The 25,624-nt window shown below is 40.7% G+C and overlaps 2 protein-coding genes across 2 annotated transcripts in view; one reads left to right on the forward strand and one right to left on the reverse strand.

The window, feature by feature from the left end:
- Nucleotides 1-768: 768 nt before the first annotated feature.
- On the reverse strand, nucleotides 769-9,335 carry RIDA (reactive intermediate imine deaminase A). Its single transcript, XM_086336051.1, has 6 exons — nucleotides 9,199-9,335; nucleotides 6,954-7,059; nucleotides 5,006-5,060; nucleotides 3,721-3,789; nucleotides 2,582-2,637; nucleotides 769-1,368 (listed from the first exon to the last, which is right to left on the reverse strand). The coding sequence occupies exons 1-6, from the start codon at nucleotides 9,261-9,263 to the stop codon at nucleotides 1,306-1,308; spliced, it is 414 nt and encodes a 137-aa protein (XP_086192177.1). The 5' UTR covers nucleotides 9,264-9,335; the 3' UTR covers nucleotides 769-1,305.
- A 90-nt stretch (nucleotides 9,336-9,425) lies between these two features.
- The window catches only part of POP1 (POP1 ribonuclease P/MRP subunit), a 35,109-nt gene continuing 18,910 nt past the window's right edge, over nucleotides 9,426-25,624 (forward strand). Inside the window, exons 1-8 of the mRNA XM_086336050.1 lie at nucleotides 9,426-9,562; nucleotides 15,710-15,850; nucleotides 17,309-17,476; nucleotides 18,696-18,871; nucleotides 20,069-20,317; nucleotides 23,860-23,947; nucleotides 24,459-24,646; nucleotides 25,344-25,600. Of these exons, the coding sequence (XP_086192176.1) occupies nucleotides 15,712-15,850; nucleotides 17,309-17,476; nucleotides 18,696-18,871; nucleotides 20,069-20,317; nucleotides 23,860-23,947; nucleotides 24,459-24,646; nucleotides 25,344-25,600 (1,265 nt within the window). The 5' untranslated portion in view covers nucleotides 9,426-9,562; nucleotides 15,710-15,711. The remainder of the gene's footprint in view (nucleotides 9,563-15,709; nucleotides 15,851-17,308; nucleotides 17,477-18,695; nucleotides 18,872-20,068; nucleotides 20,318-23,859; nucleotides 23,948-24,458; nucleotides 24,647-25,343; nucleotides 25,601-25,624) is intronic.

Consider the following 25,624-nt stretch of genomic DNA (forward strand, 5'->3'; position numbering starts at 1 on the left):
TTGAAAAGGTGCAATTATTATCTTTCAGCAAACTGAGACTTAAAATAGGTTAAATAATTAGCTGAAGGTCATAGAGCTAATAAGTGGTAGATCTGGGCCTTGAAGCCTGTTGGAATTACTCAAAAGTCTGTGGTCTCAAAACTGCTCTTCAGAAGTGCTTCTAACATTATCTTTTGGTGACAAACTTTACAAATTAGCAAGACATTTCTAAGACAACTTGAAACAAATAGGTATATGTAAAATGTTACATGTGTAAGTAAGAATGTTACAGCACCCTGATATGATAATTTTGTGGAGCAATGGTTAAATCACCTAAGGTATATCTACACAAAAGAAGAGTCTGCAACAGCTTTAAAAATGAGGTGGATCAGTATGTGTCTATATGGAAAACCTTCAAGACAAGAAAGCAATCTGCAGAATAATATAGACAGTAAAGCTCCATTTATATAAATAAGTCAAAACCAACCTAGATGATCAAGTATGTAATGGATATAAAACTATCTGCTGGTTACACTCAGAATCCTCAGCAGTGGTGGTCTTTGGGGAGGTTAAGTGCAATCGACAGTGAGTGAAGGGAACTTTTAACTTCTCAAATCTATAAAATTCTGTGTTGGAATTTATTCTACAACAGGAGGTATTCATGTAGTAGTTTCTATGTGAAAAGACTTCAAAGAACAAACAAAATGGTTACACAGAGCCTTTACAACAGTGTAAAAATGTAAAGTCAGGAGTAAACTGAGAAAAAAAATAGTGGGAGTTTAAACCTCATGGTTTCTTCACTTTTATTTAGGTAATGTAATTTAATGCATACATTAAACTGTTAAAAAAATCAGTAAATGGAATCACACCAAGGAAAATCTGCATGCTATTTCCACTAGAAAAATATTATCTATATAAAATTTGGTCCAGTTTCTTCTCCTTTATCTCTGCCATTCAAATTTAAATACTTTAATTTTATTCAAGCAAAAATCACATATCTGACATAATAAAATACTTCACATCATTAAATTAATAGGGTTTAGTTGAATTAGGTGTGCTCATCTTTCCTATGTTACTTCTCTACTTTTATTCTTCTGAGTTAACTCAGTAAGGCATGTCTGTTTTCCCACATCCAGCAATACAAGTGTTACAGAAGTATAATTTGTAACATTAGTAACTAGATTCATCATTAATCTTCATGTTGTTTCCCTTATTATATGGTATTTCCATATTTCTAGATATTTCAATCTTACACTTTCCAACAAGGATTAAGCCATTAGTTTAAAAATACTATTAAATTTCCAGACTAAATAACACTTGGCCCACTTAGAGTGATGCTGTCGTGAGAGGTCCTTGCACAGCTATTGCTTCGATCTCAACACGGCCTCCCTGTTGGGAAAATAACACAGATTAGGAGAGCATCATAATGTCTACTGAAAACATATGCATTTTTAACATTAAACTTTTCAAAGAAGGAAAGGAGGGGGCACATTCACCAAGAATCACTAAGAAAAGGCTAGGCTACCGTGCCCAGCATGTTCATTTATGTTAGCTTGTGTGATTCCCCTAGCAGCTCTGTTATCAGGGTTCTCTCAGTGCAGAGGATGATACACTGAAGCTTAGAAAGGTTGTTTAACCCATCCCAGAACACAAAGCCAAATGGCAGAGGTTCAAACCCATGTCTTATGTCAAGTTCAGAGCTCCTTCTATCTCATTCTGCATCTTAATAAATTTGATAATACTGATCATTCCAAGTAACAGTCAAAGCAACAAAAATACCATTCACAGAAGCTAAATTTCTTTGGTGCAAAATTTCCAGAAGTCCATGAGAATTGCTTCTTTATAGGTAGAAATATAGTGCTGCTAAGGGGCATAGGAAGTGCTTCTAGTTCAATTAGAAAACCAAAGTAAGAACGGTAAGAAATCTACGAGCCATTGTTTTTCAGATGATTTTTCCTAATGGAAAGCTTAGTGTTGTCTTGGGCGACACCATGCAGCTTGTTGGATCTTAGTTCCCCAACCAAGGATCAAACCCGAGCCCTCGGCAGTGAAAGCGCGGAGTCCCAACCACTGGACCGCCAGGGCATTTCCTAGATATTTTATTATACAATAGAAAATTAAAATTTTAACTGTAGAACTCACAGACCTGGCTCAATTTATAGTTGTTAAGTAACAGTAAAACAATACAGTGGCTGTTTTACTTCTCATAGTTTAAGTAAAATGATTCTGTTGTATTCACATTCATGTGTGGCCTTGATTTTTTCTTTTTTTAAAGATTTATTTATTATTTTTAGCTGTGCTGGGTCTTCACTGCTGCAAGGGCTTTTTGCTAGTAGTGACGAGTATGGGCTGCTCTCTAGTTGCGGTGCACGGGCTTTTCATGGCGGTGATTTCTCTTGTCGTGGAGCACAGTATCTAGGCACATGGGCTCAGTAGTTTTGGCACACGGATATAGCTGCCCCGTGGCATGTAGGATCTTCCCAGACCAGCGACTGAACGCATGTCCTCTGCATTGCCAGTGGACTCTTACCATTAGGTCACCAGGGAAGCTTGTAGCCTTGATTTTTAATTTTCTTAATTTTTAAGACAAATGTGTACTTACTTTGGGCAAAGCAGCAACCTGGTAAGCAGCTCTTGCAGGAAAACTACTCTGGAAATCTAATTTAAAAGAATTTCATTTTAGTTTTTTCAGATACTATATTGTAATTCAACACTGCAGGATCAAGAATCTGGTAAGTAATTCAGATCTATGTCAGTTCTTAGATACAAGCCAACATTGGAAAAAAGAAGCTCATGTTCATATTTGTTTGACAAAATACTTTGCCATGAGTCCCACAATATTTAATATTCTTAAAAATAGCTTTCTGGGAAAAAAATGAAAATATACACTCTTGCTTACATGCTGTATTAACTCATTTAAAATTCCAACCTTACAAGATGTTTTCCACATTTAGGATATGAGGAAACCAAGGCACAGAAATATTAACTAACCAGTTAATGGTTCTGAGAGAGCAGGACAGATAGTGGCTAGACCTCATCACAGCAATAATAAATGCAGTCATGTCTTGAAAAATGATTAGGAGAGTACAGAAAACCTGAGAAGGATGTAATAAAATTAAGCTTAAGGAAAAAGGATTTGTCTGGTTGTGCTATGTTTTTCTAGGGAATGCAATAGAAATAACTTGGATCTTTTTCAAGGGGACACACTTTGTGTTTCTAATCAGCTATTAATTCTTTCAGGACAGGATCTATGACCATTTCTTTAACCTCGCCCAACATTCTTAATGTATTGTTGTTGTTTAGCTGCTAAGTCGTGACCCCATGGACTGTAGCTCACCAGGCTCCTCTGTCCATGGGATTTCCCAGGCAAGAATACTGGAGTGGATTGCCATTTCCTTCTCTAGAGGATGTTCCAGACCCAGAGATCAAACCCACCTCTCCTGCATTTGTATGCGGATTCTTTACCACTGAGCCACCAGGAAAGCCCTTCTTAATTTATAATGGACACTTATTAAGGTTAATATATATCTTTTTAAAATGTTTATTTATTTGGCTATGTTGGGTCTTAGTTGCAGTGCATGGGCTTAGCTGCCCTTCAGGATGTGGAATCTTCTGGGACCAGGGATTGAACTCACATCCCCTGCACTGCCAGGTGGGTTCTTTACCCCTGGGCCATCAGGGAAGTCCAGTAGATACACTTCTCTTTAAAATGCAAAATAGTAATAAAGCCAAATAACTTACATTGTTTGTAGATGTCGTTGACAGTACTGAAGTCATTTATATCAGCCAGCAAAACAGTTGCTTTTACCACTAGGAGATATATACATTGTCATTAGGTTTGTTTAGTTATTTGGTCTGATCTAAAACATTACTTAGAAAAATGGTAGTGATGAAATAAAATTCACATTTTAAGGCAAGACAATAAAAATGTTAACATAAAATTTCTTTTCTCTGCCAATTTAGTCCTCCTGCCTCCCCTCTAGTGTGCAGTGGGTGTCTTCATAGAGCATTAGCCAGACCTCTTCAACAACAGAAATACCTGTTCAACCATAAAGTTCAATTCTTCTTTTGCTGGTGCTGGCCATGCAACTCCCTAGACCATAACATAACTTACTTATGAGCTTATTCATGTCACTAGCTATATTACCTGTGTTCTATTTTGCAAGATTGTTTCTTGCATTATCAAACGTGACCAAGTCTCCAGTAAAAATAACTAGATGACGTGAAATTATTGACCTAAAATACCGTTCTTCAAGATCGATGATTATAATAGTTGTACTCTAGATATAGGAAGCCGCAACAAGAGAGACTTGTTTCCTGGCTTCTGGCTACTATTAACAGAGCTTTAGTCCACTAACAGCACACTGAGTGACATATCAACTAAGTCCTCACCTGACTTGGCAATGATTGAAATTAAGATCAAAAGGGAGCATCCAATTCTATAAGAATCAAGTCATAGCCACTGTAGTCGCTGACCTACAATACATCCTGAAAGGAATTCAGGAAGAAGATCAGGATAAGGCACTTCGTGCTCTAGGGAAACTGGCAGAACCGGCCCCCAGATAGATATTTTTTGGAGAAAATGTTATGAATCTAGTTTTACATATGTTTCCATACCTAGCACTAAAACCATTAACTTAGCTATCTGTTCCTCACGAATAGTACTAACCTTCTGCCAAGATTTGGGCCAGGTCATGTATATACTGGCCTCTCCCCTTACCTCTTCAGAATAGTCCTCAGAGCTTTCTGAAAGACTGTCTGCCAGGTATCAGTCTCAGGTTGGGTCAAATAAAATGTTCCATTTTTTCCCTTAGATTGACTAACTGATTAATTTTTTACTGATATTATGTATATGGCTCTAGATCCACTATATTAATTTTTCATTGGTATTGTGTCTATGGGACTGAAACTCAGCCAACTTCAAACAACAAAAGATACAGCAGGACATATTATTAGATGCCATTTGTTCTTTAAAAAGACCAAAGAAATATCAAAAAGAAATGTGAAATAATTTCAAGTTGCTCACCATTCGTGAAGTCACAGCCTGCTGCTTTCAGAATTTCACCTATGTTTGTAAGAGCCTGTGAACCAAGGCAAGAAAGCCCTTAGGCACTAATGTTACATCGAAGATTTAACTCAATTCAGTTAACCATCTTTTACTAATACTTCCTATGTTGCAGAAAAATCTTCCTTTTCTAGGAAATTCACTCTTCATAAGCCACCTCTATACAAGTAAACTGCCTCTTGGCTTTCTTTGATGGAGTGAATCTTTCTGAAATATAGTGAGAATTTGTCTCTTTTTGTGAGGAGAAAGACTGAAGTCTCTTCCTCAATGCTAGAATTGTGAAATTCTCAATGTCAACTAAGCTAAAACAGAAATAACTACTTGGGCTCCTAATTCTGTATCACTTTCAGGAAAAGTATGAGCTAGTAAGCATTTAAACCTGTTTTCTTTGAAGCAATATTTTTAAAGAGGTTGTTTCCTTTTTCTTAAAAAACAATTATTAGTAAATTTTGTGTATGTTTGACACTTCAGCCTTTGGAAAAACATTAGTTTTTCACTCTGTCCTTAATTTATTGTTTTTCCAATTCACTCTTCCACTTTGGTCACATTATAGTAGTTGATGATTTTAAAAAATTTAACCTTCTAAATGGGTTATACATGGATATGGCAAAAAATTGAAAACCTACAAAAAACATATACAGTGAAAAGATGTCTTTCACCCTCACTCTCCCTCCCGAGCTTCCTTCATCAAAGGCAACAACTAGAAAACTGTTTCTGGTTTCTTGTATATCCTTCCAGAGACAGCCAATGCCTATACCAGCATAAACGTATATATCCTTAGACAGAGACACACACGGTAGCTTACTGTGCAAGCTGTTCTGTATCTTGGTTTTATTATATAACAATTTATCTGGAAGATATTTCCATATTAATTTAGCTGTACAGATCTAGCAGGATTTCTTTAGCTAGTTCCTCATGATGCACATTTTAGGTTATTTTCTACCTTTGGACATCACAAATGACTCAGTGAATGTACTGAATGATAATTTAATTCTATTTATTGGATTAGAATTATACTCCCATCCTTACTAATATTTTTAGAAAACATACTGCATACTGCATGTAACCTTTGATATTTCTCTCTCTCTAACAAACATTGATTTTTACTTCTGTGGTGGTGGATTATTTTTACGGTCATTGGCCTAAAAAAATTTCCCAACTCATGCGGAAGTGGCAAGATGTTTTCACAATTCACAACTGCTTTCACAATTCACAATTGCTTTCACAATTTCCTTCTCATTTCACTGAAATGTAACTTGAGATATAACACTGCATTAGTTTTAGGTAAATAACATGATGATTTAATACATGTATGTATTGTGAAATGATTACCACAGTAAATTTAGTTAATACCCAATAATTCAGGTTTAAAGTCACCTTGGCAGGTAAAATTTTTTTTTTTTTAGGTTGTTAAATGATTCATCACATTTAGAACTTTCTATTGATGTAAAACTGTTTTACATCAATAAGTCAACAGATAACTTAAAAAGCATCTATCTGATAATCTCTGTAAAATAAATGAGCCAAATGGATTCTTAATATTCCTCAATATGGCAAGGAAACATGTAAAATATCATGTAGGAAACGAGTTGCCAGTCCAGGTTCGATGCACGATGCTGGATGCTTGGGGCTGGTGCACTGGGACGATGCTGGATGCTTGGGGCTGGTGCACTGGGACGGCCCAGAGGGATGGTATGGGGAGGGAGGAGGGAGGAGGGTTTGGGATGGGGAACACATGTATACCTGTGGCGGATTCATTTTGATATTTGGCAAAACTAATACAATTACGTAAAGTTTGAAAATAAAATAAAATTAGAAAAAAAAATAAGAAAAGAAAAGAAAAAAAAAATTCCTCAATATGATGAAAAAGAAGTAGAAAAGGGAACTTCAAATGTGGAAAATGACTCACCTGTTTAGCCTCTTCTGCCACCCCTCCTGGCACAAGCTGTCCACTTGCAGGGTCCATGCCTAGTTGTCCTGAAATGTAAATGGTCCTGTCGACTAACACAGCCTGACTGCAAAGAACAGAAATCCAAAATGTGTAAAATATAAAACTCAATGCTAAGAGATTTCTTTGCTAAGATACAAAAAGTACAAAATATAAAATAGTAATTGGACTTCATGGAAATTAAAACCTTCTGCTTATTGAAAGTCATCTTTAAGAAAATGGAAACCCAAGTCACAAATTGGGAGAAAATATTTGTGAAACGCTTATTTAACAATGGATTTGTATTCAGAATATATAAAGAACTCTTATATAATTCAATAATATAAAGACAGACAACCCAGCAAAATACTGGACAAATGATCTGAACAGACACCTCGTAAAAGAAGACATACAAAGAGTGAAGGAGTAATGCAAACCAAAGCCACTCCACCATACCACTACACACAATAAGGCATGACTGATAATAAGCATGGATGAGGATGTGGAGAAAACGGAATCTTCATACTTTGTTGGTGGGTATGCAAAATAGTACACACACTTTGGATAGTAGTTGGGAGTTTCTTAAAAACTAAACAGGGAATTCTCTGGGTCCGGTAGTTAGGACTTGGCACTTTCACTCCAGGGGCTGGGTTCAATTCCTGGTCAGGGAACTAAGATCCCATAACCGACAAAAGAAAGCACTGCCAAGCACTCAAGAAAATAAGTAATGAGACAAGGTTAATCATTGCTGAAGGGTCAAGAAGGATACATGGCTTACTGTCTGAACTGATCATTTTTGTAGTAACTAAATATTAGAATTAGTAACAAGACCACAGGGAAAAGCATAAGCTACACTGAGACCTGAAAGAGAGCCAAACAAATCAACTTTCAGTTCAGTTCAGTCGCTCAGTCGTGTCCGACTCTCTGCGACCCTGTGAACTGCAGCATGCCAGGCCTCCCTGTCCATCACCAACTCCCGGAGTTCACTCAAACTCACGTCCATCAAGTCGGTGATGCCACCCAGCCATCTCATCCTGTCGTCCCCTTCTCCTCCTGCCCCCAATCCTTCCCAGCATCAGTCTTTTCCAATGAGTCAACTCTTCGTATGAGGTGGCCAAAGTACTGGAGTTTTAGCTTTAGCATCATTCCTTCCAAAGAACACCCAGGGCTGATCTCCTTTAGAATGGACTGGTTGGATCTCCTTGCAGTCCAAGGGACACTCAAGAGTCTTTTCCAACATCACAGTTCAAAAGCATCAATTCTTCGGTGCTCAGCTTTCTTCACAGTCCAACTCTCACATCCATACATGACCACTGGAAAAACCATAGCCTTGACGGACCTTTGTTGGCAAAGTAATGTCTCTGCTTTTGAATATGCTATCTAGGTTGGACATAACTTTCCTTTCAAGGAGTAAGCGTCTTTTAATTTCATGGCTGCAATCACCATCTGCAGTGATTTTGGAGCCCCTAAAAATAAAGTCTGACACTGTTTCCACTGTTTCCCCATCTATTTGCCATGAAGTGATGGGACCAGATGCCATGATCTTCGTTTTCTGAATGTTGAGCTCTAGGCCAACTTTTTCACTCTCCTCTTTCACTTTCATCAAGAGGCTTTTTAGTTCCTGTTCATTTTTGCAATTAATTCTCTCTTAGATAAAAAGTCCCACCATTGCTTCTAAACATAAAATCTACCATTTTAACCATTTTAAAGTACACATTTCAATGGCATTAAATGTTTAAAAACTTTTTGATAAAGAGACCTTAACGTCACTTTAAATTTAGAAGTAAAATCTGTTTTACCCCATTTCACGGTTATTCAGAAAATAAGATACTTTCATTTCTAATATCCTACTTCCCTATATTTTGTTCAACATGCTCCCAACTTTCCTCTTCTATTTCATGACGTCTCCCCTCATATCTTCTTTCCTTTATAACTTTAAATACAATTGGTAATTTTATAACACAATTGGTATTGAGTCTCTCGGTGCGTAGCCTGCTATGGTTCATTTCCAGTGGGCACAGTGAACCCCGAGGCCCGCAGCAGCTCTAACCTGGACTAGCGGCTGCCGTCTATGGGGTCGCACAGAGTCGGACACGACTGAAGCGACTTAGCAGTACCAGCAGCAGCCCAAGCCCCAAACCCCCACCCCACACGCCCCGAGTGCCCGCCCCGGGGTCGCCACCCCAGACGCCTCGAGTCCTTCTCGGCTCCCACAGCCCTCCTGTACCTGTAGGGACCAATGGCCGCGGGGGCTTTCGCGGTGCTGATTATCTTTCTGACCAGAGACGACATGGTTAAACCCTTTTCCCTTGCTGCCCCTCGGAAACAACTACGCAGAACTCGGTTCTTGCTCGCTCTTCACCTGACCAGCCGGGGCCAGAATCGCTGCTTTAAAGCTTGGCCGGGGATTCGCTCGGCATTCTGGGAGTTGTAGTCTCCGTGCGACTCCGGGCCACGTGGAGGTCGCGGTCACACTGGCGCATGCGCCCTCCAGTTCGCTCTCCGCGCCCGGCGCGTCGGTGGCTGTGGCAGAACCTTGTCATCCGGACTAGGTGGGGAGTCCTGGTTTCTTCACACCGGGCGTCTGGCAGGTAGGTCGTGAGGGGCTGGCGTCCTCCAGGGATCGCGACTGTGAGAGAGAGTGTGTGGCCTCCCACTGCGGGTGCCCAGTACTGGCCGGGCTCCTCTTGGATTGTCCTCGCACCCAACTATAACCTACTCTTCTTCCCTTGCTGCTAGCGCTGGGGCCCTTCTTTCCGCTTGGCACCTCCTACTTTTATCAGAGAACTGGGGTCACGTCTTGGTGGGTGTCAAGCCAAAAAAAAAAAAAAAACACGAAACAAAAGGACTCAATGAAGCCAAAGATCAGAAGGAAGGATTTATTACTTGCTTCAAGTGAGGAGAATACCGGGGATCTTTCCCAAAGCAGTGTCTCCCCAGCAGAAAATCCGGGACCTTTTAAGCTAAAGTAAGTTAAGTCGCTTGAGTCGTGTCCGACTCTTTTGCGACCCCTTGGACTGTAGCCTGCCAGGCTTCTCCGTCCGTGGGGATTTTCCAGGCAAGAATACTGGAGTGGGTTGCCATTTCCTTCTCCAGGTTTTAAGCTAGGAATACATGCATATTCATGAAGGGGCTCCAGCGGAAGGCAGTTCAGCATAGACTTGTGGCAAAGGTCAACAGAGTTTTAGTTTTAGTGGAAGAGACGGGGTTGGGGGAGGGGGTCATAAGAAAGGTCAGCATCATCATCCCAGTTGATCTGATGATTGAGTGCCCGAGGGGGTTCAAATTCTGCAAAACAGCTGGAGAAAATGTTTCAGGCTACTCTTGGTCATGGAACTAGAAACGGGAGTTTACAACTGATTTTTATTACTGGTACTTCTCCTGCCTGATAATAGTTGTTTTTTAGGTCCCTTTCAGCTGCTCAGTCAGTGTCCTACTCTCTTTGAAACCCCATGGACTGTAGCCTACCAGGCTCCTTTGTTCATGGGATTTCCTAGGCAGAAATCCTGCATGGGCTGCCATTTCCTGCTGCAGGGGATCTTAAGATCGTTTTTTAAGGTCCATTAAGATCATTATTACTGAGCCATGCTGTTCAGGGACAAGCCTTGTGGCCAGGCTTAGATCACAAAATGGCTTAGGCAAGAAATGGCTTCTCTAATGCCAAGAAAGCCTTGCCTGGTTGTTTTTCTGGGGACCCCCTACTTTATCTGTTTACACTTCAGCCCCTGTGATCTTGAGCCCACTCTGTCATTTCTCTGCATTGCCCCACCAGGCAGAGGCTCTCCTAGGACTGGGCTTGCACTCTCTAAAGGAATAAGATGGGTGATTCGGAGAACCTTGGGGAGACTTGGCACTGTTCACCTCCTCCCTGCCCCCTCATGCTTCCTCCTCTGGAGAGCCCCTCGAGATTTACAAGATGTCTCTGCAGAAGCCTAGTGACTGGCATCTGATTTCAAGTAGGAGATTATTGATCTCGGTGCAGCAAATGGCCCCAGAGCTGTTCTCTTGGCAGATATTCAGTCATGCAGTATCAGAAGCAGTGGTACTTGGCTAAATATTTTTTACTGTTAAAATATGCATTATAGGCACGTTTCACTTCTTATTTTATGCATGCACATGCATATTCAACAGATATATATATTGAGCCCCTGCTTTGTGCAAGACACTCTGCTGGGTCCTGGAGATGCGGCAGTGAAAAAGACTGGCAAAAATCCCTGTCCTCCCCTGCTTCTGAAACAGAATCCTCTGTTTTCCACCTCATTTTGTTCTACATACTGTGGGGTTTTGGCTTTCCAACTCTGACTCGAGAACCTTCAGAGCTTTTTCATTGGTTTAGAGTTTTTGCCTCCAAGCCTTGCCTACTCAGTTTTGTCCTCTCCTGCTGTCTTTTTCCACTCTAGTTATCCAGAGTCCTCACTCCTGAAGTCATGAAGCAGATTCTTAAATACTTTCTTCCCTAAGTTCCGACTAATGAAATCTTATGTTCTCATTGACTTTTCCTGTAGATTCACACTTTTTCTTTCGCTTATCCTGTTTCCTATTGTGCTGTACTGCAAAATTTAGTCTTTTAAAATAAAAAAATTTTTTTCTTTTTTAGTTCATTTTAGACCCCTGTGTTGTGTGTTAGTTGCTGCTGGGGCTTTTCTCTAGTTGCAGCAAGTAGCGGCTACTTGAGTTGCGGTGCGCAGGCGTCCCACTGCAGTGGCTTCTCTTGTTGCAGAGCACAGGCTCTAGGGCACAGAGTCTCAGTAGCTGCAGCTCCTGGGCTCTAGAGCACGGGCTCAGGAATTGTGGTGCAGGGGCTTAGCTGCTCCTCGGCATGTGGGATCTTCCTGGATCAGGGATCAAACCCAGGTGTCTTGCATTGGCAGGAGGATTCTTTACCATTGAGCGACCAGAGAAGCCCTTTCATCTTTTACTATATGTGATCTTATTCTCTAACTGTTTTTAAGAATGGTGAATAGAGCCAGACTGCCTGGTTTGAATCCCCGCACAATCACAAGCTGAGTTTCACCTCTCTGTGCTTCAGTTTTTTCATTTATGAAATGAGGGTAGTGCTAGTACTTCCCTCACAGGGTTGTAAGAATAAGTAAGTAAGTATGAGTTAAGGCATGGGGAATAGGGCCTGACACACAAAGTTCTCAATAAATATTGGTGCTTAAGATGAGTAATTCTTTAAGGAAAGAGGCCACACCCATGTGCTACTTTGGTATATACACAACCCAAAGCTATTAACCACATATAGGTACCCCCCAAGCTTATTAAATTTGATTAAACTGGATAATTAGGAGGTGTTTTTAATTTACAAAACACTTCACTATATGATTTTTAAATAGGCACTCTCTTGAAGCATTACAGATAATTAAACTTGAGTAGTATTGGAGAAGACTCTTGAGAGTCCCTTGGACTACAAGGAGATCAAACCAGTCAATCCTAAAAGAAATCAGTTCTGAATATTCATTGGAAGGACTGATGTTGAAGCTGAAACTCTAATACTTTGGCCACCTGATGCAAAGACTGACACATTGGAAAAGACCCTAATGCTGGGAAAGATTGAAGTCAGGAGGAGAAGGGGATGACAGAGGATGAGATGGTTGGATGGCATCACCGACTTGATGGACATGAGTTTGAGCAAGCTCTGGGAATTGGTGGTGGACAGGGAAGCCTGGTGTGCTACAGACCATGGGGTCGCAAAGAGTTGGACACAACTGAGCAACTGAACTGAAGTAAACTGGAAATATTAATATTTCTTGTGAAACAGCATGCCTGTGTTCATTAGGCAGATTTTATTAAGTCTGAGTCACCAGTTTTTTAGGGTAAAATAAGTCAGAGATCATCTGTTTAATTCCCTGGTTTTCAAACCAGATTCTACTCTACCAAGGGTTGTATCTGATCAGCCAGGGGATAATATGCTGGATGGGAAAATATGACATGTTCAATTTATGTGAATATTTGAGAGAAAACACTTTTATAAAGCCTGGCACATACTTAGTGCTCATTGAAGTTTTGACTAAAATGGCTATGAAAACAAAACTGTGACTGTTGGGAATATGTAAAATTCACGTGAATGTTAAAGGTAATGTTGAAGGAATGTTAAAATTCCTGCTGGAAGCTATTTTAAACTAAATCCTCAGGCTTCATAAGGATGTATTCTACATTCATTCTCTTCTAGCATCAGAACTGTTTGAGATTCCTTGCTAGTTCAATCTGCTCATTTTCTACTCTCAAACCTAAGCTCAGAGATATGATTTCTGGTTCCTAAATTTGTTGTCCCAGCCAGGGCTCCCAGGTAGTGATGTGTTTTACTGGTTAAGTTCTGATTCAAGCATGTGGACTGAACTGTTTTGTAGGATAATTTTGAATGGTTCTTAATACAGTCAGACCTTCACTAGTCAGTGAGTTTTGCAGAGCTCTGTTTACTTACTACGTATTTTTAAGTTTGGAAAATATTTTGGAGTGTAGATCAAGTTGTTTTTCATGTAAGTGAAAACAGAATGGAGTGAGAAAGTGAAATGAGATACATTTCTGTGACTTCATTTTTTATTTAAGAGTAAGAGTTACCATTAACTGAGCCCTTAGTTTATGCAGAGCCCCATGCATTGTGTTGGGTACATTACCTTACAACCATTTGTAGATTATTCCCATTTATAGAAAGGGGGACCGAAGCTCAAAGAGGGAAAATCATTTTCCTAAGATTATATGACTAAAAAGTGTTACGGAAGATATTTGAATCCAGGTCTTTCTCACTCTGAAGTAAAGGCTCTTAAACACTCTGCCACATAGATTACTCTTGATTTTTATGAAGTATTGAATTGGAAAGAAGATAAGTGAATTTAATTCAATGGCACTCATCGGGTGTGGTGCAAATCCTGATGTGAATTTTGAAAGTTTGTGCAGGTGGTCAGCATAGTGATTGGGGTAACACTGCTACCATTTACTAGACAGGGATCAGGGGTGTTAGCTGTCCTGCAGTGTACGATACCTGACTCTGCTTTGTGTAAAGTAGTGGCTGGATGGATTTAATATGTACTGAGTTTTCCAGGAATACAATAAAAAGGCAAGATTGAACTTTAAAAGTAGGATTTGTACTTTACCAAAGAGTGTTTACGAGTTTAGGGAACCACGTCGCCAGTGGCATTACTGCCCTAACAGGTACTAGTATACACCTGCATCTCTGCCTTTGTGGTTGTCGCGGGCGTGTAATTCTGTGTATCAGATCAGATCAGTCGCTCAGTCGTGTCCGACTCTTTGCGACCCCATGAATCATAGGTGTGAGTAAAGGCTAGTATTAAAACATTTAAATGCTTGGAGAATAGCTTGGTCGTGGCTGCACTGAGCCTTCCGGCCTCCTAGTGTCTCCTTCCTGCAGGACGCTTCCCTCCCTACAGTCAGCAAGGAAAGAGTTAATGCCTGCCCTGTGGGGGCTTCTAGGTTCCGCTCAGCTCCAGCTCTGCAGATCGTGCCCATGCCTCTGTTGGCGCCTGTGTCTGTGATTATCCCCCTGGGTTAAACATACCTCTGTTTCATAATGTCATCTAGTTATGTGAAATACTTACATACAGAAAAGAAATATTATTTTAGTTACTTTTGGGCTTCCCTTGTGGCTCGGCTGGTAAAGAACCCGCCTGCAATGCGGGAGACCTGGGTTCGATCCCTGGCTTGGGAAGAGCCCCTGGAGAAGAGAAAGGCTACCCACTCCAGTATTCTGGCCTGGAGAATTCCATGAACTATATGGTCCATGGGGTTACAAAGAGTCGGACACAACTGAGCGACTTTCACTTCACTAATTACTTTTAGTTCTCCCCTACATCACAATGAGGGCACATATTGTAGGACTTGTTTTGATAAAAGTTATGTGTCTAGTAGGTTATGTAATTAATGAATTTCATTTAAAATAGAAGACAGGTGTTTCAAGCTCTTCAGTAAAAGAAAGGGGCATTGAATTTGAGAGCTGAGAACCGCTGTGGAATCAAGCTCCACTAGGTTTTTGTCCCTTTGTCTTCTTACTTCAAATTGAAATCTTTTGCAGTTCTAAAGGTACAGCTGGCCTCATCTCAGTAGTAGAAATGAAAATGTTAGTAATTTGTGTTCAGTTTTTGGTGAGGGTGTCATATTGGAATAGTGTATTTCGTTTTTCATTGATTCACGTGGCTCTTGTTTCACTTAATTTTGATGAACTGTTTTAGCTAACTAAATTTTTTTACAAGGGCACAGGGATCTTATCTTCATTTTTCATCCTGCCAACAAACTTTATGCAGTGTCAACCCTGGTACGTGACTCGATTATTTGACAGTACAACACAGTTATTTTTTTCTGTTGAATTAAAAGTTTTTGGTGTTAATGCTAGTCCCTCTGGTTATAAATCCCTGCTGTAGCTCAGTATCATAGTAACTTTTTTTTTAAGTGTTTTTTTTTTTTTTAATGTGGACCATTTTTAAAGTCTTTATTGAATTTGTTACAGTGTTGCTTCTGTTTTTATGTTTTGGTCTTTTGGCCATGTGATATCTTAGCTCCCCGACCAGGATCGAACCCGGGCTTCCTCCACTGGAAGGCCAAGTCTTAACTACTGGATCACCAAGGAAGTCCCCTATGATAACATTTTGGTGTCATTAACCCATCTATAATAGATGGAGATGTATTATGTTGAAGATTCAAATTCTAAGTCACATGAACATTTATTCATTAAATTTATTTTTTATTTTTAAAATGTATTTCAAAATTTATTACTTTCTTTCCAGAAATGTCTAATGCAAAAGAAAGAAAACATGCAAAGAAAATGAGAAACCAGCCCACCAATGTGACTTTATCCTCTGGCTTTGTGGCTGACAGTGGAGTAAAGCACCATAATGGAGGTGGAAAACCTTTCCAGTCTCAAAAAGGTAAGATACACATGGTACTGGCTGCACTCGCTTCCCTATGGATCAGATTGCTTTCGTCACTCCTTTTGGTAATCATCATCTAAATGATGGAGGAGCTAGATTAAAAATAGATACAGTTGACCCTCATTATTTGCAAGCTTTGTATTTGCAGATTCCCCTAGGTGCTAAATTTGTAACCCCAAGCTTAATCCTCATGGCACATTGGTGGTCATATCAAGAGTGGGAACATTTTTGATTCCCCTGATGCAGGTATTTCCAGTGGAGTTCCCAGTGCCATCCTGTTTGACCTTCTTACCAGAAGAAGGATTCTGATGGGGCAGGGCCGTGTAGTGTAAGAAACTCCAGCTGTCACGGGGTTTGAATGCCGATTGTGCGGCAGCCCCAGGCAGGTCACTTAACACTTCTGAACTTCATTTTCTCTTTGGAAAAGAAAGGAAAGGCTGAGTTGTTCTTACGATTTAAGACTGTAATCTCTGAGATACATGTAACTCACATACACGCATGGACACATACATGTTTTCTCTCAGAGCAAGGGCTCAGTGTTCACTCGTTCACTGTTGGCTGTGACTTTCTAGAACATAGCAGCTGGGAATAATGAAAACTGGCTGTACGTATTTTAGAGCTGATATATTTTATCTGTACCTTAACAGTTTATTAAATGACACTGGTATGTTTCTTGAAATACACTGCCTTTATCATGTCAGCATTTAATTTTTGTACTGATTTTAGAAATCTTATAAGGTGATGTGAAGGGGATAGCTGTTTATTAGTCAGCAACAGGAAATAGAAAATAGATTGAGATGCAACACTGATGCCCAACAGGCCGGGTGAGAAGCCTTAACACATATCTCATTTATGTCTCACAACGACAGACTTTGCAACATGTTTCTTGATTATAGGGCCTTAATAATTGTCACCACAATGGAAATAAGCAGGAATGCAGTGAAATTCTCTACTGATCTTTCCCTGTGTTCACAGAGAGGGATTTGATGATATCTTGAAGTCAGAATGGTTTGAATGCCCAGGCATATGTATAGAAATTGCCTTTTTTCTTGCTTAGCATAGCGGCTATCGATTGGAGTGTAGCAGAGAATTAAGATGAAAGACTAAATATGCACAATCAGGTGAACTGTAGTATTTAAGGGAACTTGGGTGTAAAATTCACATTGCACTATTTATATAGAGAAAATTTCCCTTGTGTCTGTTATATCCAAGGTTCTTCCGTGTGTCACAGGGACATGGTTAGCTAGCATGCCGCCTCCTAGCTGTGTGACCTCGGGCAAGTCAGTTCACCTCCCCACCTGGGAGCCCTCCTCCTGCAGGGGAGGACAGGAATAGCCACCTTACAGGGGGGTTACAGGACTAAAATCCCCATCAGTGTTGTCACCCAACACTCTCATCCTTATCTCTGATAAAAGTGACCTGTTTCTTCTTGTTTTCTTTTTGAAAACATACTAGAGTCTCATCCTGGAACTTCCCGACAGCGGCAGACCAGAACGACCCACCGTCCGCTGGCCGAGTCTGATGTAAAGGAGCAGCCTTCCTCCAGGGTAACCTTTAGAAAAAAGGGAGGATGGAAAGCAGGTCCCGAGGGCACTTCTCAGGAGATTCCCAAGTATATAACCGGTAGGTGTTTGTACGGAAGCCAAGCGTGATTGGACTGTGAGCTCTGTTTCTCCTGCAGCCAGATTTCTAGTGCCCTCTGGTAGCTCAGGTGGTAAAGAATCTGCCTGTAATGCAGGAGACCCTGGTTCGATTCCTGGGTCTGGAAGATCTGCTGGAGAAGGGATAGGCTACCCACTCCAGTATTCTTGGGCTTCCCTGGTGGCTCAGCTGGTAAAGAATCCGCCCGCAATGCTGGAGACCTGGGTTGGGAAGATCCCCTGGAGGAGTGACAGGGTACCCACTCCAGTATTCTGGCCTGGAGAATTCCTTGGACTGTGTAGTCCATGGGGTCTCAGAGTCGGACACGACTGAGCGACTTTCACTTCAGGCGTGTCTCACCTGCAGCCTGGACTCACTGCCTGGGCCTGCGTGCTCTCCCCGCCCCCACTCGCCATCTTCTTAGAGGTCCTGATTTGTCTTTTTTGTCTTAAAGTTGTCGTTGGCACCACTCCCTCCTTGTTAAAAAATATAAAATGCCATCCATACTCTTCAGCACGCGTCTCCAAAGATGCACTGAACCAAATTCAGTGCAGTCTGAGGGCAGCCAAGGCCTGTAAGTTCCTGTCTCCAGGCCCTTTGTTGCCTCGTTCCCTGATGCCCCCTCGTTCCCTGATGCCCCCTCGTTACCCTCACCCCCACTACCTCATAACCCTGTATTCTTATGGTCTCTATGCCTTCCTGGAGGAATTCACTTAAGTGTCTCCAGCACTTTGTTTATTCTTTAGGAAAAAAAAGAGTCTATTTTTCAATAAAACTAAAAATACTTATGGTTATATATTTGTAAAAAAGCAGACACTGTTAAGGAAGAAAACCCTTGGAATCAAGACTAAGATTTTGTTTTTTCTTTGTTTTCTGGTGGGATAACACTTAAGAACAGTTGTGATTATATTGCATGTAGCCTTCTGTTTTAAAAATAAAACCTTTTAAGCTTATTTTTTAAACTTTTTTTTCTGATTAGGAAAGTAGAACTGAATCCTTGCAAAAAACTTGAAAAATATAAGTTGAAGGACAGTTTCCCAGTCATGTAATACAGAAATAACTACTATTGGTATTAATCTATTAGGGGTTAGGGTAGTGGATGAATTGTAAGCTTGTGTATTTAAAAATCTTTCTGAAATCTACCAGGAAAAGTATTGATTCAAGATGAGTTTTTAAATGGCATTGCTATTTCCTTCAACAGCTTCTACTTTTGCTCAAGCCCGAGCTGCTGAAATCAGTGCCATGTTGAAAGCAGTGACCCAGACATCTTCTAATTCGCTGGTTTTCCAGACTCTGCCACGGCACATGAGACGAAGAGCCATGAGCCACAATGTCAAACGCCTTCCTCGGCGGTTACGGGAGATTGCCCAGAAAGAGGTATGAGAATCCCTTAATGTAAATGTTTAGGTTAGTAGTTCTTTAAAGAAATTGAGAAGTATTAGCCTGATAGAATTTATTAAAATGAAAACTAAGAAACAACATACTCATTTTGCATATTTTTTGGTTTATCATTACCTTTCCCCCCTTCACCCCATACCCCCCAAATTAGCAGGCTGCTGGATATTATAGCTACTTTTAAATATAGCATTTGCAGCCTCTCTCTCTTTATGACGTTAAACAGTTGGTATTCCCCAGTCAGATTTAAAATAAATTTAGACCTTCTTACTAGATAAGTAATTTAGCTCTGCACTTTGGAATGTGACCAGTCTAGAGCTGAAAGGTTAAAAGATTGCCTTTTGTCCTTTTTAAAATTGAAAACTTGAACTTGGATTTAATTTTTGTTCAAGTCCTGTTGTTTTTGGCTTTACCAAAATTCTTGGTTTGGTCATTCTATGATTGTCTAAGCACCTTATGTCTTCATTAATTGATTCAAAATTTGTTTATCAAGTGCCTTCTAGGTACTGGCATGAAGCTGGTGGTGGGGTTAGAGTCTCTTAAGGTAAAATCTTCTTAAGGGGCCCACACACTAATGGAGAAGAGTTTTTCCCACAGAAGTTTAGCTTAGCTATGGAAGAGAGGAAGAGTGAAAACTAAACAGGAATTTGGTACTTTCTAGATTTCATGAGAAGTCTGTTTCCTCATGATAGCATTTAGCCTTTGTCTTTCAGTACTTAAGTGGTATGAATTGTGTAGGTTTTTCCCACTTTTATATTTTTGGTCCTTAGTTTTGGGTTTAATTATGATCTTAGAGGTTAAAAAAACTATAGAAAGAGAACAACGAAGAGCTAGCATTTATTCTTTATTGCTGTCTGATATTGATAGCCACACATCAGTTTGACTTACTATGTTGAACAGTTTGTAAATATTCTAATCTTCCCAGGCCCCAAAGTTTGCCCAGTTCGTGACTGATAGAACTGAGCTTCCTTCCTAGGTTTGCCTTTTCCTAAAATCTTCATTCTTTCTGTGACCTCCTCTACTTTCGTTGGAAAAAATCACCAATTAAAAAATTGCACAAACTAATGGCGTCCGTAAGGTATTTCACTTCCCCTAAAATTAGCTGTTTGAATTCCTAACACTTAACTTTGTTTTGAGATGGTCACAAAAGGGGATCTGCCTGTCTTCTTGAAACTACAGGCAGAGAAAGCAGTTCATCAGAAAAAAGAACACTCAAAAAATAAGTGCCATAAAGCTCGACGATGTCACATAAACCGCATACTGGAATTTAACCGGAGACAAAAGAAGAACAAATGGCTGGAAACTCACATCTGGCACGCGAAGCGGTTTCACATGGTCAAGAGGTGGGGCTACTGCCTGGGGGAGAGGCCAACAGTCAAGAGCCACAGAGCCTGCTACCGGGCCATGACGAGCCGCTGCCTCCTCCAGGTAGGCTTCGAAGCCGGCGGCCGCTCAGCGTGCTCCCCTCTGTTGCTGTTTAGACTCTTCCCCACCCCTTTAGAAGAGTTCTATCTAACATGATGTATTTTAGAAATAATTACTGGGCGAGAACCATTTTGCTAGATGCTGGAGTTGAAGCAGCCTAAAGTTTTGCTGGGAGACTGACAATCAGATAATTAGCCTAAAATTCAGTTTTGTTATAAGGGAAAACTGTGCAATACTATGAGTATTCATAACGGGAAGAGGAGTGCTTCCCCATGCAAGTGATATTTGAGCCGAGCTCTAAGGGATAAGAAATTGCCAGAGTGGGGAAGGCAGAAGGCAGCCAGATAGGGAAGGATTGAAATAAACGCACTGTGACAAAGACGAAGAGAGTGAGAGAGAGCAGGGCTAACATTAGGGTGAGAGTAGTTCTGGAGAAATAAGAAACCAGAGCCCGTGGGGTCTTGTTGGTCATGCTCCAGGTTGATTCAGCATTGATTCATTTAGCAGTCATTTGCCACCATAGATATTTGAGAACCGTCTCCGCTGGGAAGAGTGTTTTAACGTCTTTGAGAGGACAGTTGATTTTAGAGCTGATTTTAGAGCTGTGTAATAGTCTTTGTCTGTCTTGGCTGTCCTAGCTCCCCCACCCCAGCAGCCTGCCCCAGTCCCCCCAGCTCCGCATGAAATCGCTTCCTCTTTTTCAGTACATGTTTAGCAGTCTGTGGGTTTCCCTGGTGGCTCAGACGGTAAAGCGTCTGCCTACAATGTGGGAGACCCGGGTTCGATCCCTGGGTCGGGAAGATCCCCTGGAGAAGGAAATGGCAACCCACTCCAGTATTCTTGCCTGGAAAATCCCATGGACTGAGGATCCTGGTAGTCGCAAAAGACCCCAGTCCATAGGGTCGCAAAGAGTTGGACATGACTGAGCGACTTCCCTTAGCAATCTGTTCTTTGCAGAGGGCCTTTCAATGGCAGGATGGCCTTGACCAGCTTTAGAAAGCTCTTAGTATTAGCATCCTCTGATACCTCTTGAGAGCAATATAGCAGAATAATCAATACAGGAACCTGAAAAAAATCTGTGGTAAAAAAGACATAACGTCAGATTTGCCATTGTATTTTTAAGTCTGCACTTGCGTGGTACTTATTGCTTAGGTCTTACGTATATTCACATTGTTGTGTGACTGTCATTACCATTCATCTCTGGGACGTGTTCGTCTTCTCAAGCTGAAATCCCGCATCCATTAAACACTAAATCCCCATTCCTGTCTCGCCCCGGTCTCTGTCAGCTACCATTCTACTTTTCATCTTTATAAATTTGACCACTCTAGGTGGCTCACATAAGTAGAATCATATAATACTTGTATTTTTGAGACTGGCTTATTTCCCTCAGCATGATGTCTTCAAGGTTTGTCCATGTTGTATCATGTGTCAGAATTTCCCTCATTTTTAAGGCTGAATGATATTCCGCTGTATTTTATGCCACGTTGTGTTTATCCATTCATCCATCAACGCTGATCCACTCTTGGGTGGTCTCCACTTCTTGGCTGTCGTGAATAATGCTGCTGTGGACATGGTGTACCAACATCCCTTCAGTTCTTTGCTTTCAGTTCTTTTGGGTACATGCCCAGGAGTGGAACTGCTGGATCATGTGGTAGTTCTTGGTTTAAATTTTTGAGGAACCATCGTACTGTTTTCCATAGAAGCTCTACCATTTTACATGCCCGTCAGCAGTTTCTCCACATCCTCACCAAAACTTGGTGTTTTCTGTTTTTTGGGGTTTTTTTTTGATAATTGCCATCCTAATGGGTATAAAGTAAAATACAGGGACCTCTTAAGAGCCTCTGATTTGAAGACTGAGTAGCAGAAATCATGGATTAGAGTCAAATTCTTCATTTTACATTGCAGAACTGGGATTTGGAGTGATCAAGTGACTTGCCTAGGGCCACACAGCTTGTTGGTGACCTACCTAGCTCTTGGAAGCTGACTCCCCTGGCCCATGCTTTCTCCACTACCATTGCTCAGATTTTAAGGCAGACCTAGTTACTTCTCATTTGGGGCAGAGTTTTTGCTGAGGTTATCCCATAGTTTCTTTACATCAGCCCTAAGTAATAAAAATAATAGCTAGTAATAAATATTTTTGAATTCTTAATGTCTGTTTTAGTACTTTACATATGTTTACTCACTTAATCCTTATAGCAACAGTATAGGGTAAATGTTTACTATTATTTCCATTTTACAAATGAGGAAGCTGAAGTACAGAGAAGTTGGGCAGTTTACCCATAGCCATACAACTAACGAGTGGTGCAGCTGGGATTTGAGCCCAGGTAGTCTGGCTTCAGGAGAAGGAAATGGCAACCCACTCCAGTGTTCTTGCCTGGAGAATCCTGGGGACGGGGGAGACTGGTGGCTGCCGTCTCTGGGGTCACACAGAGTCAGACACGACTGAAGTGACCCAGCAGCGCAGCAGCAGCAGTCTGGCTCCAGAGTTCCATGCTCTTAACCCTCATTCTCTGCTGTCAGCCAGTTGTACACACTCGAGTGGGGTTCATCTGCCACTGACAGCTGGGAGTGGATCGCTGTTGCTGGGAGATTTCTGTCAGCACAGATGAACATGGGTTTGTTGGAGCCTTTGCTGTGCTTTGCATTTTAGTCTCCGTATGTACTAGATTTGCTTACCGGACCCGTGGCAGAGGGGTTAGCTCGGGGGTCAGTGAGCCTGACTCGAATGCCAGCTTCTCCACTTTCTGATGATATGACTGTTCAAGTAGCAGTCTCTGTCTCAATGTCCTCACCCGGCAAATAAGTTAATGCTGGCATCTGATCATCAGGTGTTGGGAAGATTAAATGACAGTCCAGTAAGGAGTTAACCCCACGCTGGCACTCAGTAACCTTTCAGTAACTATTAACCATTATTATGTCTTTAACATAATTGATTTTATTAGCTCAGTCTGAGCTCTCTTCATCCTATTTAAATTGATAAGGCTTTATTCTCATTACTCGCATTTTTCCTTGTACACTGCTTAGTCAAAGTTGGATATCGTGGTTAATACTGAGCAGGGGATGGGGCTTCCCTCGTGGTCCAGTGGCTAAGGCTCCATCTCTCAATGCAGGGGACCTGGGTTTGATCCCTGGTCAGGAAACTAGATCCTTCATGTCAACAGCTAAGATCCAGAGCCGCCAAATAAATAATATTAAACAAACAAAAGAGAGAGACTGAGCAGGGGAGAAATATGTGATAAATTGTCTCATGTGTCTTTAGGCTGAGTGTTGAATAATCCTAAAGCCCTAAATTAGCTAACCAAAGTGAGCATCCTTAACATGATTTTGCTGAATTTATTACAGTCTTGCTTATTCTACTTTGATTTTTCACTTTAGGTAGATTTTGGGGAGGGATAATCCTTAAAGGCAATAGTTTTTACATACCGCTTGGAACTTATCTGTGAATATAGGATAAAACACATATCTCCTTTCTGAAAAGTAAGATACTACCACTTACATTTTAAATGGAAATTCAAGTATTTAATTGTATCTCCCTCTTTTTACAGGATTTATCCTACTACTGCTGTTTGGAGTTGGAGGGCAAAGAGGAAGAAATACTAAAAGCACTTTCTTCAATGTGTAGCATAGACACAGGTAAACTTGTTTCAAAGCTGAGTCCTGTTCAAGTCTGTGTATGTGTTCATTTCATGAACAAGTGTCTGCTGTAAGTTAACCCTAACCCACTCCAGTGTTCTTGCCTGGAGAATCCCAGGGACGGGGGAGCCTGGTGGGCTGCTGTCTATGGGGTTGCACAGAGTCGGACACGACTGAACTGACTTAGCAGTAGCAGTAAGCATTTTGGCATTTAAACAGGCTTTACGGAGATAGTTCTTATTCCTAACGAGTATATTCATGTAAGGAAAGCTTGGGGTAGCTTTTAAATCATTTCTAACATACTAAGTATAAAATGAGAGAACCATTATTCTGGTGCAGTAAATCTAGATAGGAAGAAACTCAAAATTCATTAAATCATTTTCTCAATAAATTTTTATTGAGAACTTATCATGTGCCAGGGTTTGATCTAAGCAATGACCAAAACTAAAACCTCATCTTTTATGAAGATAGACAGTAAATGATCTTGGAATTTTGTTTTTGTTTATGTCAGGATTGACTTTTGCCGCAGTCCACTGTTTGTCTGGAAAGTGCCAAGGAAGTGTCATGCTTTACCGGGCAAATAAGTATCCCCTAGAAATGCTGGGTCCTGTGACATTTATGTGGAAGGCCCAGGGGACCCCTGGTGACACTTCTGAGAGCAGGCAGTTGTGGATCTGGCTTCATCCAGCTCTTAAACAGGTATAATCCTTGACATTATTTCTCATCACTCAGTCACTGTATTCTTGATTACTGTAAGAAATGAGTGCTACAGAAATTTAAATAGTGTGAAAGTTTGACTGACTGCTTGGTATTGGAATATAGGGAGGATAGTTATGTTAGTATTAATAAGTGAAGCAAATCTTGGCCTGAGTTTTGGTAAGCCCTGAGTAGGAGTAGAGATGAAACCAGTCTTACGCAAATGGCTTGAAATGGTGCGTTGGACTCATGCTTCCATTGTCCTTAACTGGCTCATTGGTATTCATGTGCTTGTTGGAGCCAGTTTGATGATGAGAATCTGTTTTGAGTAATTCTGACAATTTTTTAATACTGCATTTAGCTTAGCTTCCCTCTATTAGCATACTCATTGCTTTTATACAGTAGACTATAAATTTTCTCTAAATTCATCTTTAAACTAGTTTAAAAAAAAATTGGTCAGAGTAGTCATGTTGTTTTCATGAATCTTGGACATTTAGGAGTTCTTTTTTTGTTCTATGTGTCAAGCACTACTCAGAGGAATCAAAAAAGCTTTTCAGAGGAATCAAGCTTTTTGACGATTTTAAATTTAGCTTCATTTGTGTGAGATAAGAATATAAATTTTTACAGGTAGAAAAAATAAACTAAGCCAACTTAAACTTTATTTAAATTCAGAGTTTAAAATGTTTGAATGTGTCCTTAGGATATCTTAGAGGAGATAAAAGCAGTGTGTCAGTGTATGGAACCTACCAAGGCAACTGTCCAGATCCCAGATCCCCTTCTGACACCCTCTCAAGAGAAAAGCCAGATTGACCTGCCTGAAGAAAAAGTCGGCAAGAAAAGAAAACGGAAAGATGATGGGGAAAACGCTCAACCAGTTAAAAAAGTCACTGGTGATGGAACTAGAGATCCACTGCAGCCATATTCTTGGCTCTCTCCAGCCACAGGCATCGTGATCCGGTATGGGCTGAACCTACTCTGAAC

Source organism: Bos grunniens, chromosome 14 (assembly GCF_055505025.1).
Source record: "Bos grunniens cultivar Pamir isolate PY7600 chromosome 14, Bosgru_T2T1.0, whole genome shotgun sequence".
NCBI classification, from domain to species: domain Eukaryota; kingdom Metazoa; phylum Chordata; class Mammalia; order Artiodactyla; family Bovidae; genus Bos; species Bos grunniens.

What these genes read in the sequence shown, in the direction of transcription:
- RIDA (XM_086336051.1), bottom strand. Translation starts at nt 9,263, where the DNA reads ATGTCGTCTCTGGTCAGAAAGATAATCAGCACCGCGAAAGCCCCCGCG. An exon ending in GCGGCCATTGGTCCCTACAG is followed by an intron (nt 7,060 to 9,198) that starts GTACAGGAGGGC and finishes TGTTCTTTGCAG; the next exon opens with TCAGGCTGTGTTAGTCGACA. An exon ending in AGGCTGTGACTTCACGAATG is followed by an intron (nt 3,790 to 5,005) that starts GTGAGCAACTTG and finishes TATATCTCCTAG; the next exon opens with TGGTAAAAGCAACTGTTTTG.